This window comes from Ranitomeya variabilis, chromosome 1, assembly GCF_051348905.1.
Source record: "Ranitomeya variabilis isolate aRanVar5 chromosome 1, aRanVar5.hap1, whole genome shotgun sequence".
Taxonomy (NCBI): Eukaryota; Metazoa; Chordata; class Amphibia; order Anura; family Dendrobatidae; genus Ranitomeya; species Ranitomeya variabilis.
Window position 1 is genome coordinate 787396156 of NC_135232.1, and position 18067 is coordinate 787414222.

The 18067-nt window shown below is 40.9% G+C and overlaps 1 protein-coding gene across 1 annotated transcript in view; it reads right to left on the minus strand.

The window, feature by feature from the left end:
* The window catches only part of CIST1 (colon, intestine and stomach enriched 1), a 233774-nt gene that overhangs the window by 78052 nt on the left and 137655 nt on the right, over positions 1-18067 (minus strand). Inside the window, exon 3 of the mRNA XM_077272939.1 lies at positions 5314-5409. Within this exon, the coding sequence (XP_077129054.1) occupies positions 5314-5409 (96 nt within the window). The remainder of the gene's footprint in view (positions 1-5313; positions 5410-18067) is intronic.

An 18067-nucleotide genomic window follows, 5' to 3' on the forward strand; every position in this document is an offset into this window, starting at 1 on the left:
TTAGCAAGTACAAGACTTTGTGTGTATTTAGTATAGAGCTATGAGGGGACCAAAAAATTCTGCTTAGTCTGTGACTAGTGTTGCAGACTGAAGAGAAAATGGTGGCAATACCATGCAAAACTATACTCTACAGGTCAGGTGTCCAAAAGCTCATTAGTTGGGACGCCTGACCTGGTGAGTAGAGAAGTGCATTGTATAGCCTCCTTTTTCTCTTCTGTGTACATAATCTATTTCACACAAACTCAAGGGACAATGGCGGTCATACACGGCATATCTATGCTCACCTGCACATGTGTCAGAAATAGTGAATTCATGAGGCTGTTATATGTGCATCATGAATTAATTATTTCTGACACCTGACTAGATGAGTATAGATCTGTTTTGTATGACAGCCATTGTCTCTTCAGTCTGTGTCCAATGGATACTGCATAGCAGAACAGAATCAGGACGCAATGACGTCAACAACCTTATCACTAAAACCACATGGCTGCCGTCAAACCAGCAGTATGTGGTCACTATTTTATATTGGTATTTGTAAGCCAAAACAAGGAGTGGAACTATTAGAGGAAAAGTATAATATTAGCATATCTAGCACTTCAGCCTTCATCACCCACTCCTGGTTTTGGATTACAAATACTGATAATAAATACAGACCAAATACTGCTAGTGTGAGGACAACCTCGGTTTATAGAGGAAATACATATGAGACACGGTCAAGACAACCAAAAAAAGTTTATTAACGAGAAACATTTGTAACATGTAAGAAAATAACTGATACAGATAAAATAACAACAGGATATTTACACAACATTGTCCTGCCATGACACACATCCAATATCCGAATCAAAAAAGGCAGCAAATTGGTCCCGCATGTGGCCAACTTCAGCTGTTGACCGCAGCGGGTGATGCTGGTAATCGGGCCAGTGTGTGTGCAACTGGTTCATCCAGTTCAATGTTGGGCCACTCCTTAGCCATAATGTAATTGTGCAGAGCCACAATTGTGGCTTTGACCACCTCGTCATCTGTCTCCATTTTTAGATATATGGCTGATGCAAGAATGCGCCATTTTGAGACTAGAATCCCAAAGGTACACTCTACAGTTCTTCGTGCCCTGGTCAGTCTTTAGTTAAAGATCCTTTTAGTGTGGTTCAAGTCACGACTGGAATATGGCTTCAGTAGGTTTTCGCACATCTGAAAGGCCTCATCACCAACCATAACAAATGGCATTGGTGGACCTTGAGTGTTGGGGAGAGGTTGTGACCATGGAAAATTAAAATTTTTGCCATACACATGGCGGCCCATATCCGAGTTCTTGAAAATCTGGGAATTGTTGCCATGGCCAAAAGCTCCAATGTCCACGGCGATGAAGTGACAGTCCGCATCAGCTATTGCCATGAGCACAACAGAAAAATATTTTTTACAGTTGAAGTACTCCGATCCTGTTCTGGCTGGTTTGAGAATGCGGATGTGCTTTCCATCCACTGCTCCCAAACAGTTGGGGAAATCACACACACTCCAGAACTTTTCCGCAATTCCAATCCACATGTCCAAGGTGGGTAGGGGTATAAACTCATCCCGGAGTACGTTCCACAAAGCCCGGCAGGTGTCCACAACTGTTCCTGACAGGGTGGATATTCCAAGCCGGTATTGGAAATTGAGGGATGATAAACTCTCTCCGGTTGCCAGAAATCTGGAAGAAAATAATTAATTAAGAAAAATTACAATCAGTTCTATTTAAGGTGTGGTTATGCTAAAGACAGAAAGGAAAATACCAAACAAAAAAAACAAACATGTTAGTACACCCAAAATTAGCACTGCCATTGGTTTACATTTCTTACGTACCTTAATGTAACCAGCAGATGTTCCTCGGGTGGAATCGCTCTACGGAGCTGGGGGTCCTGTCTCCGTATGGCTCCTTGAACACGAGCAAGCAAATCCCGGAACGAGTCTTGCGACATCCTTGTGTATTCCGGGAATTTGTCCGGGTTGGCATTAAGCCCGCCATACAGCGTGTGATAGGCCCCACGTCTCTCACGTAATGCAATAATGGGGTGTCTCCAAAAACGCCTACGCCATCTCCTTCTCCATCTTTCGCGATTTCTGTCTTGCTCCCAAGCAAATGCACAGACAAGAAACAGCTTGATGCTTAAATCCAGGTTGAAATAAAAGTTCTCCATGCGAAGATCCATCATAGCACAGGAAACAGTAGCACACTGTTAAGATTTCAGCAGTCCTATGGTCTATATATAGAGATCCCATAATACACGCCCTCTGTAGTCACATTGGCGGTGTCTGTTTATCTAGATTTTTCTCCTGTAAAATTTGTCACCATGCGCACCAAAAACACAAACGCAGAAAAAAAAGCATGGAAAAGCATGCAAACACGGTGTTTTTTTAACCGCATGCGTTTCCGCATGTGTCTAAAAAAAGCCGCGTTTGTACGCGTTTATATGCGTTTTTTCCAGCACTTGCGGATGCGGATTAAACGCTGCGGATTCTAACGCAAATGTGAAACTAGCCTAACTTGGTCAAGAACTACAGGAAATGTCTGATCTCTGTGACTGAAAACAAAGATTTCTGTAGCAAATATTAAGTCCTGTTTTTCTATTGTATTGAAGACTTAGTTCATGCAATAAAATGTATACAGACATTTTATTGCATTAAAATAAAATGTATACATAAAAATCAAACAATGTGATTGTATCAATTTTTTTTAAGATTCTGAATCTCACAGTTGAAGTGTACCTACAATAAAAAATACAGACCTCTCTTTGTAGGTGGGAGAACTTGCAAAATTGACAGTATATCAAATATTAATCTTCCTCACTGTATTTTGTTTGGTTCAGTGTGTTGATCTTGCTGACAGATTTCACATAGATGCAAATGTCAAACATATATAGTGCAACTGACAGCACTGCTCTTAATTGGTTCACTGATCAGTTCTCCAAGACTCAACAATAAAGAGGTAGTTTTCAAATCATAGAAAGAGGGCGAACTTGTCACACGTGTTCTATTTTTCCTGCAATATAGTTCACAGGAATTTACAATACAATTGTAGTTGGTGTCTACTGCATGGATATTTATGATCCAGGCAGCCAGCTCCCTTCATGGTCATTTGCCGACACAGGAAACTCTCTCCTATGTCAATTCTAATGTAGAAATTAAGATGCCAGACAGGTTCTGACAGTACGGTCCTAGTTTGCAGCTAACAGCGAGCTATGCTGGCTCCAATTCTTCATTTGCATTATTTTAAATCACTTTCCTTTTTTGGCACCAAATTCTTTAAAATGGTGCACGCAGTTCATGAATTTTGCAGTCAAAATGTGGTCTTTTTTCCTCTCTTTAATTGTTTTTGCGGGTTTTCAAAATAACACACAAATTGTGCCAGAAAACTGGCAGAGTAAATAATACATTGAAAGGAGGAGGGGGATATACACTGTGTTCCAAATTATTATGCAAATTGGATTTAAGTGTCATAAAGATTTAATTGTTTTGTTTTTCAAATAAACTCGTGGATGGTATTTTGTCTCAGGGCTCAATGGATCATTGAAATCAATCTTAAACACATGTGATAATTGGTTTTACAGGTGATTCTAAATAAAGGAAAACTACTTAAAAATGATGTTCCACATTATTAAGCAGGTCACAGTTTTCAAGTAACATGGGAAAGAAAAAGGATCTCTCTGCTGCTGAAAAGCATCAAATAGTGCAATGCCTTGGTGAAGGGATGAAAACATTAGAAATTTTCCAAAAACATAAGCGTGATCATCGTACTGTTAAGAGATTTGTGGCTGTATCTGAGCACAAATGTGTTTGTGCTGATAAAGGCATAATGAGAAAGATTTCTGCCCGGCAAGTACATCGGATTAAGAGAGCAGCTGCTAAAAAGCCATTACAAAGCAGCAAACAGATATTTGAAGCTGCTGGTGCCTCTGGAGTCCCTCGAACCTCAAGGTGTAGACTCCTTCAAAGGCTTGCTGTGGTGCATAAACCTACTATTCGGCCACCCTTAAACAGTGTTCACAAGCAGAAATGGTTGTATTGGGCCCACACATACATGAAGACTAATTTCCAAACAGTCTTGTTTACTGATAAGTGTTGAGCAACCCTGGATGGTCCAGATGGATGGAGTAGTGGATGGTTGGTGGATGGCCACCATGTCCCAACAAGGCTGCAACGTCAGCGAGGAGGTGGAGGAGTCATGTTTTGGGCCAGAATCATGGGAAACAGCTGGTAAGGCCCTTTAAGGTTCCTGAAGGTGTGAAAATGACCTCTGCAAAGTATATAGAGTTTCTGACTGACAACTTTCTTCTATGGTCTAAAAAGCAGAAACGTGCCTTCAGGAGCAAAATCATCTTCATGCTGACAATGCCCCATCTCATGCTGCAAAGAATACCTCTGAGTCATTGGCTGCTATGGGCATAAAAGGAGATAAACTCATGGTGTGGCCACCATCTTCCCCTGACCTCAACCCTATAGAAAACCTTTAGAGGATCATCAAGCAAAAGATCTATGAGGGTGGGAGGCAGTTCACATCCAAACAGCAGCTCTTGGAGGCTATTCCAACTTCATGCAAAGAAATACAAGCAGAAACTCTCCAAAAACTCACAAGTTCAATGGATGCAAGAATTGTGAAGGTGACATCAAAGAAGGGTCCTATGTTAACATGTAACTTGGCCCGTTGGGATGTTTTGGCGTTAAATACCTTTTTTGTTCAGTGAATGTGACCTCCTAATGCTGCAAATTCCACAAACGAGCATTTTCAGTTCTTTAAAATATATCAAATGTTTAGAAATTCTACTGTGCAAAATAATTTGGAACAGTGCATTTTGAGTTTTTATTCATTTTGGAGATTATACTGTTATCATTGGGAGGTTTCTTCAATAAAATTCGATGTATAATCAAACGGGTGATGACTTTTATTAGACTGACTGTCATTTGCACCGACCATTTAGGAAAATCTGATAAAAAGGTAATTTGCATAATAATTTGGAACATAGTGTAATAGAGTTGCGCCATATTTAGCAATTTTTAAGAATTCACAATTAATAAATCAAGCAAAAACATCTGGAAAATCACTAAACTCTGCCCACAAAGCTAAAAAAAACAAACAGATGACCACATATAAAATAGACTAAAAAAAAAAGGTGCAAATAGAATAATGAATTGGTTGCAAACCAAAAAAAGGTGCAACACACAAAACTAAACAAAGAATAGAAGCAAAAGCAATGACAACATTTCAATATTTTTTCCTCTCCTTTATTTGGAAGGTTATGTTTAAAACTATGTATCTAATGCACTTTTAAGTCTTACCTGTAGAAGTTGTAGTATTAGAAGTAGTTTTGGTAGTGGAATGTGTTGTAGAGTTGGGTTCTGTGGATGTTTTGGTAGACACGGATGAATGGTTAGCTGAAATACAGGAATATGTATAACTTATATATGAGAACGCTTACATTCAAGTTTTAACATTTTCTTTCTTGTTGAACTTTGTTGTCTGAAAATTCCAAAATTCAAATATTAGTATTTTAATCCATTCCTGACATGCGCTGTATATTTATGGCGCAAGTCGGAAGCAAGTGTACGGAGAGGGCTCACGCCAGCGAGCCAACCCCATACCCGGCAGGCGATGGCTGTGCATTACAGCCAGGACCTGCAGCTAACAATCGTAGAGTTCCGCCCATGATTTTTAACCTTCTAAATGCCGCTGTCAATCTCTGATAGCGGCATTTAACTCATGCCAACAAGCACGAGTATCCTTCTGCCCATCGGCGTGCCCGAGACATGATAGTGGGTTGCTAATGGGCTGTCATGACAGCTGGAGATCAGCTAATGACTCCTTTGAAACTCTGCCTGTGGCCAAGCTTCAAAGAAGACTGTGATTTCTGCTACATGCAGCAATGCGGACGTTCGCATCTTCAAACTTAGCAAAATCATTAAAGTGTTAAAAAAAGTTCTGAAAAACAAATACAAAACTAAATAAAAGTTAAAATCACCCCCGCTCCCCTTAGTGAAAATTAAGATATATATATATATATATATATATATATATATATATATATATAAAAATACACATATTTCATATCACCTCATTCAGAAAAGTCCGAACTATCAAAATATAAAAACAATTAACCCGATTGGCAAACACTGTAAATGGAAAAAATTCAATAATGACAAAATTATGGTTTTTTGGTCATCACAATTCCACAAAAAATGCTGTAACAAGCTATCAAAAAGTCACATCTATCCCAAAATATTACTAATTAAAATGTTGTCTCACCCTACAAAAAATAAGCCATAATACAGCTCCATCGTCCAAAAAATTAAAAATATTACGGGTCTCCGATAATGGCGACACAACTTCAAAAATGTATTTTTGGAAACTTCAGATTTTTTTTTTCAACACTAAAATAATAAAACAATTGTCATGTTTGGTTTCACCGTAATCACATTGATGAGGAGAATCGTATTTCATGGTAATTTTTATGTACATGGTAAAAACAAGTGAATGACCTCGGGGAGACCAAAACATCCAACACTGCGGAGACACCATCACGTGTTTCTCAACGCAGTGATCCAGAACACTGCCTGATGAGGGGCAAAAACCCCGAAACAGCTGTTTGTGGATGGATACCATGCTTGGCATAGGTGGTCTTCCTTTATTGGATATTCTCCTTTATTGGATGCTGCCCTTCCCGTGGTTGTTCCTTCCCGGAGAAAGGCCTGGCTATTCATTGCTTGCGTTGAGAAATACATGATGGTGTCTCCGCAGCTTACTTTACATGGTAAAAACAACTCCCAAACAATGTCAGAATTGTGTTTTTTTTTTTTCACAATTTCACCGCACTTACAATGTTTTTCCAGTTTTCGAGTACACTATGCGTTAAAATGAACAGTGTCATTCAAAAGTACAACTAGTCCTGCAAAAAAACAAGCCCTCATACAGTATGTCTATGTGGACACAAAAATAAGAAAGTTATGGCTCTGGAAAGAAAGGGAGGAATAAAAAAGCGAAAACACGAAAATGGGCTGCTACGTGAAGGGGATAGCTGATATAAAGTAAATAATATACAGATGTAGCAGTTCTTCAAATGTCAAAGATATCACCATGCAGAAAGATATAAAGATATCTCAATATGGAAAAGTGTAATGCAACACATAACAATACAAAATCAATGGCTTTGTTGTGTTGAGTTGAGTTGTGTGTTGGTTTAAAGGGAACCTGTCACCCCCCCAGGCGTTTGTAACTAAGGCTACTTTCGTACTTGCATTGTGTGACGTACGTTGCAATGCGTCATTTTGGAGAAAAAACGCATCCTGCAAAGTTGCCTGCAGGATGTGTTTTTTCTCCATAGACTTGCATTAGCGACGCATTGCGACGTATGGCCACATTGCGTCGTGTTTTGGCGGACCGTCGGCACAAAAAACGTTCCATGTAACGTTTTTTTGTGTGTCGCGTCCGCCATTTTCGACCGCGCATGCGCGGCCGAAACTCCGCCCCCTCCTCCCCGGACATTACAATGGGGCAGCAGATGCATTGAAAAACTGCATCCGCTGCCCCCGTTGTGCATTTATCTCACAACATAGCCCCGTACCGACGCTAGTGTGAAAGTAGCCTTAAAGAGCCACCTTGTGCAGGACTAATGCTGCATTCTGTCAAGGTGGCTCTTTTAGTTCTTGTTCCTGCCACTGCTTAAATAATCGTTTATGGGGGGGCGTGGCCTAGCTGCAAGAGGGAACAGTCGCACTTCTCGGGAGCTCCTGCCTGGCTCTAGATTCTCACCGAATTTGTTGGCCCCACAGAGTCACTAATAGCTCCCCAGACGGAGGATAGCATCGCGACTGACCCAAGAAGGAACTGGCAACAAGTGGTGCGCCCCATCTCAGCGTGGGTCCCGCAGGCCTCGGAGGAGAGGGAGAGAGGGGTTAGAGGAGACGCCATCTTGGACGGCTTGCAGACCCGGGACGCGGCGGGCTCCGGCGACTTCAGGGAGGTACGAGCTGCCCCTTTCCCAGACACACTCCCTCACTCCAACTTACCACCTACACAACTCACCACCTGCCTGCGTTGGAGTCCCCTGGGGTCTGGTGATCCCTGCGGCCCGCTGCGGTGTGCGGACCCGTCGCTGCTGCGGCCCGCCCGCTGCTCCCTGCTTCCTGCCCGGGGCACCTGCCGAAGAGACCAGAAGCGCCTGTCAGCAAAACCGCTGGGTGGGTTCATCGTCCACAGCGATGCTCTGAACCCCTCTAGGCCCAGTAATTGCCTCGGTGAGACGGCGCGACTTGGTGGGGGAGGAGACGGTCCTGGGGATTTCCCGCCGAGTGCGGCGCCATCTTGGATCCCTCACAGGGCGCAGAGAGAGGTCCCTTTTAGCCTGACTAACGCCGCTTCCACCTCACCACTCTCTACTGGGCCTTCCCTCCTGCTGGTGCCTGGGGGGGGGCGGCGAATGGTGTGGCACTCTCCATATCCCGGTCATCACCTCAGTCCTTCTGTGGGGTCGGCGCCGTCTTCCCCTCCCCTCCTGCAGCTGCCGGAGCACTGGGCTGCTGCGCAATAACCAGGAAGGGTCTCAACACGTCAGACCCCAACAACAACAACATCATCTTGTGGGGGAAAGAGGGGCACCTTGGAGAGTGGTTCCTTCCTCCACACATAGGTGTCCCATAAGCTGAGAACTTTTCTCTGTAATAAGCCCAGCCACGGTTGTCTGAACTGTTCACTACTATACAACCGAGTCAGTCACATCTAAATCTACTGAGACTTACTGTCCTCTATTTTGAACCCCTGTGCTCAAGTCATCTTTAATTTTATTTTATTTAGTTTTTCTCTTTTCTTTTTTCCTTTTTTTTATTTCTTTTTTATTGGACACACAACATATACTTAATCTAGAACAAGAGCGACACCTACTGCTTGAACTACTATATATCACTTCACACATTGATAGTGATGAAAGCCTCCTCCATGAATACAACCCACAGTAGCCAATAATAGAGAAACTAATTTTTGGTACTACTCTGCCATCTAATGGTGGCATAAAGGATCTACACTCTATTCTTCCTCCTAACTGGTCTCTATAGACGACCTAGTGTCAATTTTTTTTTCTTTATTCAAACTGTGACAATGTTCAACTACAATTTCAGATATGATGACCTAAACATGATTCTGGCGCACAGGTGGTGATCTTCAAATCGAGCGCTATATTTAGATAGAATGGTTAAAATTCATAAAGAGCGCCGCAAATCTTCTCTCTCTACTACTAAACAAGACAAACAAAGCGCTATGGAGAAATTCTTGAAACATAAACCTTCACTAACTCGGTCTGCTCACAGGATCTCCCACTCCAATGCCAAAATGGATGACCCTGTCGACGACTTAGATTCCAGTGATGAGGCTTCAGGCAGTGACACCACACAGATGGAATCTGGAGGAATTTCAAAATGTTTCCTTAAAAAGGCATTAATTCAAGCAATGAAACCACTGATTGCGGAAGTTTCCGGCCTACGAGAAGATATTCAACAAATTGGCAATAGAGTTGAGTCCCTAGAAGCCACTCAGTCTTCTCTCATAAGTCACTCTAACAAAATTAAAGACCATCTGGACTTCCACAAGTCTCAATTAAACATAGTATCTCTATCTATAGAGGACCAAGAAAACCGGAGCCGCAGAAAAAATATCAGAATTAAAGGGATACCTGAAAGTGTCTCTAACGAGATACTTGAAAAATCAGCTAGGGAAATATTTGCTTCTCTACTGCCTCAGGAACGATGTGATCAAATGGTCATTGAGAGGATTCACCGCTCGCTCAGGCCTAAGCCTAAACCCACAGACCCCGCAAGGGATGTGATATGTGGTCTCCTGAACTACTTAGATACCTCGGCAATTTTAAATGCTTCCAGAGACAATAAAAATTTATCCTACGAAGGATCATCCATCCAGCTTCATCAAGACCTGGCACCATCGACTCTTGCCAAACAAAGGGTTCTGAAACCTCTTCTTGACACATTACGTATGAACAAGATATTATACAAATGGCTATTCCCCTTTGGCCTGGCTATACATGGAGGAGGAAAGCAAGTTGTAATCTGCCACCCAGATGACCTCACCAAAGTCTGGTCTACATTCAATATTGAAGCAGTGGATGTCCCTTCCTGGTTGCCTCTGGATATGACGCTAAATGTTCCCTCCAGTCTCCGCCCTTTGTTGGATCATGGTGAATGGTCTCCAGCCAAGAGACTTGCGTCTCCGAAACAAGGCAAGTCTGGAAATAAAAAGAAACCACCTCCTTGAGATGCTTATGTTCCACCTTTGCCCTTCATCTTCGATCGACGGATAGACCCGATCTCTCTGATGTGACCAGATCGGGTATAGATTAAGGTTCGATCAGTCATTGGAATTTTTTCCTTTTCATTGTCTTTATTTTAGATTTTATTGGTAGTAAATGTTGATATCCTGTTAACCGCTTGTGCGCCTACAAATGGACTGTCCTGTCTGTTCTAGGAGGATGTTCTTGGCCCTAGCCTCCGCCACGGATGGGATTTTTGATGTTTATATGTTATACTTTTTCCCCCATACTGTTTTTATTACAGTTATGACTATTTTGTTAGTTCAGTACGCGTGTGCAGATGTCCTCTTGTTTTCTTTTACAACTCATGACCGGTAGTCATTCAAAATCAGCCACCTTAGTGGTGGCCTCATATAATGTGAAGGGCATGCGCTCGCCAAGGAAAAGAGGGCAACTGATGATATTTCTACAATCTAAAAATTCTAGTATTGCATTTTTTCAGGAAACCCATTTTAAGAAAGATAGGACCCCTGATACGTCAAGAACACAATTCCCTATATGGTATCATAATACTGGTACCACTGCCTCAAGAGGAGTCAGTATAGCATTCAAAAGAAATGTTCCTTTTACCTTGAAAGATACCTTGTCAGATGCTGATGGGAGATATATAATGATAAAAGGGCTTTTAGCCAACACAAAAGTTACCCTTTGTAACATTTACGCCCCAAATCAAAATCAAATTGGTTGGTTATGCCAAGTATTGAATACCCTTAGACTATTCAAAGAAGGGATTATAATACTAGGAGGGGACTTCAATGCTACTTTCAATCCAGCGATAGATTCCTCCTCAGGGAAATCTTCTATTTCACAAAAAGCACTAAGGAAATTACATATCACCCTACAATCTTTAAAATTAATCGACCCATGGAGAACGCTATACCCGACGACTAAGGACTTCACTTTCTTTTCCCCACCTCATAATAATTATCATAGACTAGACTACTTCTTAACGCAATCTTGTCACCTCCACCTGGTGAAATCTGCAAAAATAGACATTATATCCCTTTCAGATCACGCCCCGATTTTCTTAGAGATGAACATTAAATCACTCCCTCTTACTCCATATACTTGGACGCTAAACGAAACTCTGCTAGGATCTAGTTCCTATGTGACTAAGTTTTCAACTTCCATCAATCTTTTCTTTAAAGAGAACTGTCTTCCGGGCACTCCCATGCCTTTGGTTTGGGAGACACATAAAGCTGTCCTAAGAGGAGAATTTATAGCCTTGGGCTCATATTTGAAAAAAGAAAGGTCCAAAGAAATAATGGCTATTTTACACCAGATTAATTCTGTGGAAAAGATGCACAAACGCTCTCAGACAGATAAAGCTCAGACAGAGCTCACTTCACTTAGAAGATCCCTGAAAGATCTTCTGAACATACATTCAGCTAAGATTTATATGAGAAGCCAACAGCAGTTTTACCTTCATGGCAATAGAGGGAGTAAACTCATGACTTCTCTCCTGAGAAAGTGTAGTGGGCGTACTTTCATCACACAATTAAAAGGTTCGAATGGTCCAATGGTTTCTGAGACCAAAGACATTGCTAAAGAGTTCAAACATTTTTATGAGACTCTTTATAATCTAGATGTACCGGAGGACATGGGAGAGCCCGGGACAGCCTTGGAAACAATAGACACCTTCCTCTCCTCTCTGAGACTCCCCTCATGATCTTCAGATGACATTTCATCTTTAACGGCCCCAATTGCTCCTGAAGAGGTATTGGAAATTTTATCTAGCATTCCCAATGGGAAGGCCCCGGGCCCTGATGGACTCCCCATCATTTATTATAAAAAACTAATAAAATCCCTACTACCCCATATAGTAACATTATTTAATTCTTTTCTGGCGGGGGAACCCCTCCCGAAACAAGCCTTAGAAGCTTTTATCACAGTGCTGCCAAAAGAGGGTAAAGATCCCAATCTCTGCTCTAGCTATAGGCCTATATCTCTCCTCAACACAGACACTAAGCTGTGGGCAAAACTCTTGGCGACTAGGCTAAGCAACATACTCCCAAAAATTGATTCATTCGGACCAGGCGGGTTTCATACGAGGAAGAGAGGGCAAGGATAATTGACCTAAAGTTCTCCAATCTATAATATATGCTAGAAAGTGGAATTTACCGTTGACTCTCCTATCTACCGATGCCGAGAAGGCGTTTGATAGAGTGAGCTGGAGATACATGGAGAGAGTCTTGTATAGATTTGGCTTTCCTTCTCAGTTTATTACAGCGGTCTTTTCCTTGTACTCCTTTCCCACTGCCAGAGTCCGGCTGAATGGTGTTTTATCTTATGTTTTTAATATTAGTAACGGTACCAGGCAGGGATGCCCCTTATCCCCTTCTTTGTTTATATTAGTTATCGAAACGCTAATGCAAAGAATTAGACAAGAGGACCAAGTTCAAGGTTTACAGATAGGTAGACTGGAAATAAAAACACTGGCATTTGCAGATGACCTGCTCTTCCTTATTTCCAATCCTTTTAAAGCATTTCCCATTATCCTCAATATACTTAATCATTTCAGTAAGTTATCAAATTTCAAAATTAATAATTCTAAATCGGAAGTCCTCAATATTACCTTATCGGACTTTCAACTATCTAATTTGCGTAAACTAACCCCCTTCTCTTGGTCCACATCCTCTATAAAATATTTAGGTGTCTGGATTACGAGGGACCCCATGGACTTATTCGGTTCTAATTTTTCACCCTTACTAAAAAAAACTAGATATGTTGATAAAATCGTATAATTTACCTACTTTATCGTGGATAGGACGTATCAACGTGTTTAAAACTTACCTCATGCCTATATTATTGTACTGTATGAGTATGGTACCCATTCGTCTCCCCCTCACTTTTTTCAAAAATATAAGGTCTTTAATTTCCAAATTTATATGGAAAAATAAACCTGCTAGGCTACCTTTCAAACTATTGACATACCCCATCTTGTGTGGTGGTTTGGGAGTACCTGACCCTTATACCTATTATAAAGCCATACATTTAAGTAGATGGTTGAGAATTACAATTGGCCTTGAGAGAGGCATATTAGACATGATAGATGTGGCTCTGTTGGACAATGGGGGAATTCCATTCTTATGGTTGCGTTCAAAACCACCGGCTTCGTTGGGGCTGGATGAAATAACTTTAGCTACCCTACATACTAGACGTTCTGTTTTGAACGAACTGCCATCAGAATCATTCCCATCATCCTTAACTCCTATCGCAGTCATTCCTTATTTAGTCAACCCTAATTTCGAGGACTCATATAATTTATGGTCGAAGCTCCCCATGGATTCTCTTTCTAATTTTTATGATGGCAAAACTCTTAAAAACAATATCTGGCCCAGCAATGCCTTGACGTCCCCAAGACATTTTTTACAAGAACACTAGGGTTGAGCGAAACGGGTCGTTCATTTTCAAAAGTCGCCGACTTTTGGCTAAGTCGGCGTCTCATGAAACCCGATCCGACCCCTGTGCTTGTCGGCCATGCGGTACGCGACTTTCGCGCCAAAGTCGCGTTTCAATGACGCGAAAAGCGCCATTTCTCAGCCAATGAAGGTGAACGCAGAGTGTGGGCAGCGTGATGACATAGGTCCTGGTCCCCACCATCTTAGAGAAGGGCATTGCAGTGATTGGCTTGCTGTCTGCGGCGTCACAGGGGCTATAAAGGGGCGTTCCCGCCGACCGCCATCTTACTGCTGCTGATCTGAGCTTAGGGAGAGGTTGCTGCCGCTTCGTCAGAAGCAGGGATAGCGTTAGGCAGGGTCCAGTAACCACCAAACCGCTTGTGCTGTAGCGATTTCCACTGTCCAACACCACCTTCGGTGTGCAGGGACACTGGAAGCTACATTTTTTTTTTTCCCTCAGCGCTGTAGCTCATTGGGCTGCCCTAGAAGGCTCCGTGATAGCTGTATTGCTGTGTGTACGCCACTGTGCAAACCAACTGCTTTTTTCAAAGCACATATCCTCTTGTTCCTTCCTTTCTGCACAGCTATCTTTTTTGTTTGTCCACACTTTTTATTTAATTTGTGCATCAGTCCACTCCTATTGCTGCCTGCCATACCTGGCTTACATTACTGCAGGGAGATAGTAATTGTAGGACAGTCCCTGTTTTTTTTTTTTTTTTTTGTGGAAGATTAAGATTGGCATTTCTGCTACAGTGCCATCCCTGTGTGTGCCATCTCTCACTGAGTGGGCCATAGAAAGCCTATTTATTTTTTTCCTTGATTTGTGTTCTAAAATCTACCTCAACACAAAAACACTACATCAATCAGTGGGAGAAAAATATTGGCCTCAGTCAGGGCTTGTGTGCCACTCCTGTGTGTGCCATCTCTCATTCAGTGGGCCATACAAAGCCTATTTATTTTTTTGTTTTTTTTAATATTATTGGGTTTCTAAAGTCTCCGTGAAAAAAAAAAATACATAAAAAAACAGTGGGAGAGTAATATTGCCCTTTCAGCTTGTGTGCCAGTCTTGACTCCTGGGTGTGCCACCTCTCTCTCTCTAATTGTGGACCATAGAAAGCCTATTTATTTTTTTGCTTTTTTTAATATTATTTGGTTTCTAAAGTCTCCCTGAAAAAAAAAAAAATACATAAAAAAACAGTGGGAGAGTAATATTGCCCTTTCAGCTTGTGTGCCAGTCTTGACTCCTGGGTGTGCCACCTCTCTCTCTCTAATTGTGGGCCATAGAAAGCCTATTTATTTTTTTGCTTTGTTTAATATTATTTGGTTTCTAAAGTCTCCCTGAAAAAAAAAAATACATAAAAAAACAGTGGGAGAGTAATATTGCCCTTTCAGCTTGTGTGCCAGTCTTGACTCCTGGGTGTGCCACCTCTCTCTCTCTAATTGTGGGCCATAGAAAGCCTATTCATTTTTTTGCTTTGTTTAATATTATTTGGTTTCTAAAGTCTCCCTGAAAAAAAAAATACATAAAAAAACAGTGGGAGAGTAATATTGCCCTTTCAGCTTGTGTGCCAGTCTTGACTCCTGGGTGTGCCACCTCTCTCTCTCTAATTGTGGGCCATAGAAAGCCTATTTATTTTTTTGCTTTTTTTAATATTATTTGGTTTCTAAAGTCTCCCTGAAAAAAAAAAATACATAAAAAAACAGTGGGAGAGTAATATTGCCCTTTCAGCTTGTGTGCCAGTCTTGACTCCTGGGTGTGCCACCTCTCTCTCTAATTGTGGGCCATAGAAAGCCTATTTATTTTTTTGCTTTTTTTAATATTATTTGGTTTCTAAAGTCTCCCTGAAAAAAAAAAAAGTACATAAAAAAACAGTGGGAGAGTAATATTGCCCTTTCAGCTTGTGTGCCAGTCTTGACTCCTGGGTGTGCCACCTCTCTCTCTCTAATTGTGGGCCATAGAAAGCCTATTTATTTTTTTGCTTTTTTTAATATTATTTGGTTTCTAAAGTCTCCCTGAAAAAAAAAAATACATAAAAAAACAGTGGGAGAGTAATATTGCCCTTTCAGCTTGTGTGCCAGTCTTGACTCCTGGGTGTGCCACCTCTCTCTCTCTAATTGTGGGCCATAGAAAGCCTATTTATTTTTTTGCTTTGTTTAATATTATTTGGTTTCTAAAGTCTCCCTGAAAAAAAAAAATACATAAAAAAACAGTGGGAGAGTAATATTGCCCTTTCAGCTTGTGTGCCAGTCTTGACTCCTGGGTGTGCCACCTCTCTCTCTCTAATTGTGGGCCATAGAAAGCCTATTTATTTTTTTGCTTTGTTTAATATTATTTGGTTTCTAAAGTCTCCCTGAAAAAAAAAAAAATACATAAAAAAACAGTGGGAGAGTAATATTGCCCTTTCAGCTTGTGTGCCAGTCTTGACTCCTGGGTGTGCCACCTCTCTCTCTCTAATTGTGGGCCATAGAAAGCCTATTTATTTTTTTGCTTTTTTTAATATTATTTGGTTTCTAAAGTCTCCCTGAAAAAAAAAAAAAGTACATAAAAAAACAGTGGGAGAGTAATATTGCCCTTTCAGCTTGTGTGCCAGTCTTGACTCCTGGGTGTGCCACCTCTCTCTCTCTAATTGTGGGACATAGAAAGCCTATTTATTTTTTTGCTTTGTTTAATATTATTTGGTTTCTAAAGTCTCCCTGAAAAAAAAAAATACATAAAAAAACAGTGGGAGAGTAATATTGCCCTTTCAGCTTGTGTGCCAGTCTTGACTCCTGGGTGTGCCACCTCTCTCTCTCTAATTGTGGGCCATAGAAAGCCTATTTATTTTTTTGCTTTGTTTAATATTATTTGGTTTCTAAAGACTCCCTGAAAAAAAAAAAATACATAAAAAAACAGTGGGAGAGTAATATTGCCCTTTCAGCTTGTGTGCCAGTCTTGACTCCTGGGTGTGCCACCTCTCTCTCTCTAATTGTGGGCCATAGAAAGCCTATTTATTTTTTTGCTTTTTTTAATATTATTTGGTTTCTAAAGTCTCCCTGAAAAAAAAAAGTACATAAAAAAACAGTGGGAGAGTAATATTGCCCTTTCAGCTTGTGTGCCAGTCTTGACTCCTGGGTGTGCCACCTCTCTCTCTCTAATTGTGGGCCATAGAAAGCCTATTTATTTTTTTGCTTTTTTTAATATTATTTGGTTTCTAAAGTCTCCCTGAAAAAAAAAAATACATAAAAAAACAGTGGGAGAGTAATATTGCCCTTTCAGCTTGTGTGCCAGTCTTGACTCCTGGGTGTGCCACCTCTCTCTCTCTAATTGTGGGCCATAGAAAGCCTATTTATTTTTTGCTTTGTTTAATATTATTTGGTTTCTAAAGTCTCCCTGAAAAAAAAAAAATACATAAAAAAACAGTGGGAGAGTAATATTGCCCTTTCAGCTTGTGTGCCAGTCTTGACTCCTGGGTGTGCCACCTCTCTCTCTCTAATTGTGGGCCATAGAAAGCCTATTTATTTTTTTGCTTTGTTTAATATTATTTGGTTTCTAAAGTCTCCCTGAAAAAAAAAAAATACATAAAAAAACAGTGGGAGAGTAATATTGCCCTTTCAGCTTGTGTGCCAGTCTTGACTCCTGGGTGTGCCACCTCTCTCTCTCTAATTGTGGGCCATAGAAAGCCTATTTATTTTTTTGCTTTGTTTAATATTATTTGGTTTCTAAAGTCTCCCTGAAAAAAAAAAAAAGTACATAAAAAAACAGTGGGAGAGTAATATTGCCCTTTCAGCTTGTGTGCCAGTCTTGACTCCTGGGTGTGCCACCTCTCTCTCTCTAATTGTGGACCATAGAAAGGCTATTTTTTTTTTTTTTTTTATTAGTATTTGGTTTCTAAATTGTCCCTGAAAAAAACATTTTATCTTATTTGGTTTCTAAAGTCTCCCTGGGAAAAAAAAAAAAAAATTAGGTGGGAGAATAATATTGACATTAGTGCTTGAGTGACAGTCCTGCGTGTGTGTCATCTCTGTGATTTTGTGCCACAGAAAACAGAGTGTGTAACATTGTGCCTGATTTTCCTTGTGGTCTCACCAACCTGTTAAGGGATATTGAAATCATACTGAAGTTATAGCTCACCGTGTAAGTTGTTTGACAGCAACAAATAAAGTTACTTTGGTTAATTTTTTAAAACAATGAGGAAGTCTGGTGCAAGAGGTCGTGGCCGTGGGCGTTCATTGTCAGCTGGTAATGATGGTAGTGGTAGTGGAGCATCAGGTGGTCGTGGGGATAAAAATATTCCACCTAAGTCTGGAGCTGTGGAGCCAGTTTCGTCGTCTGGCTACACAAGG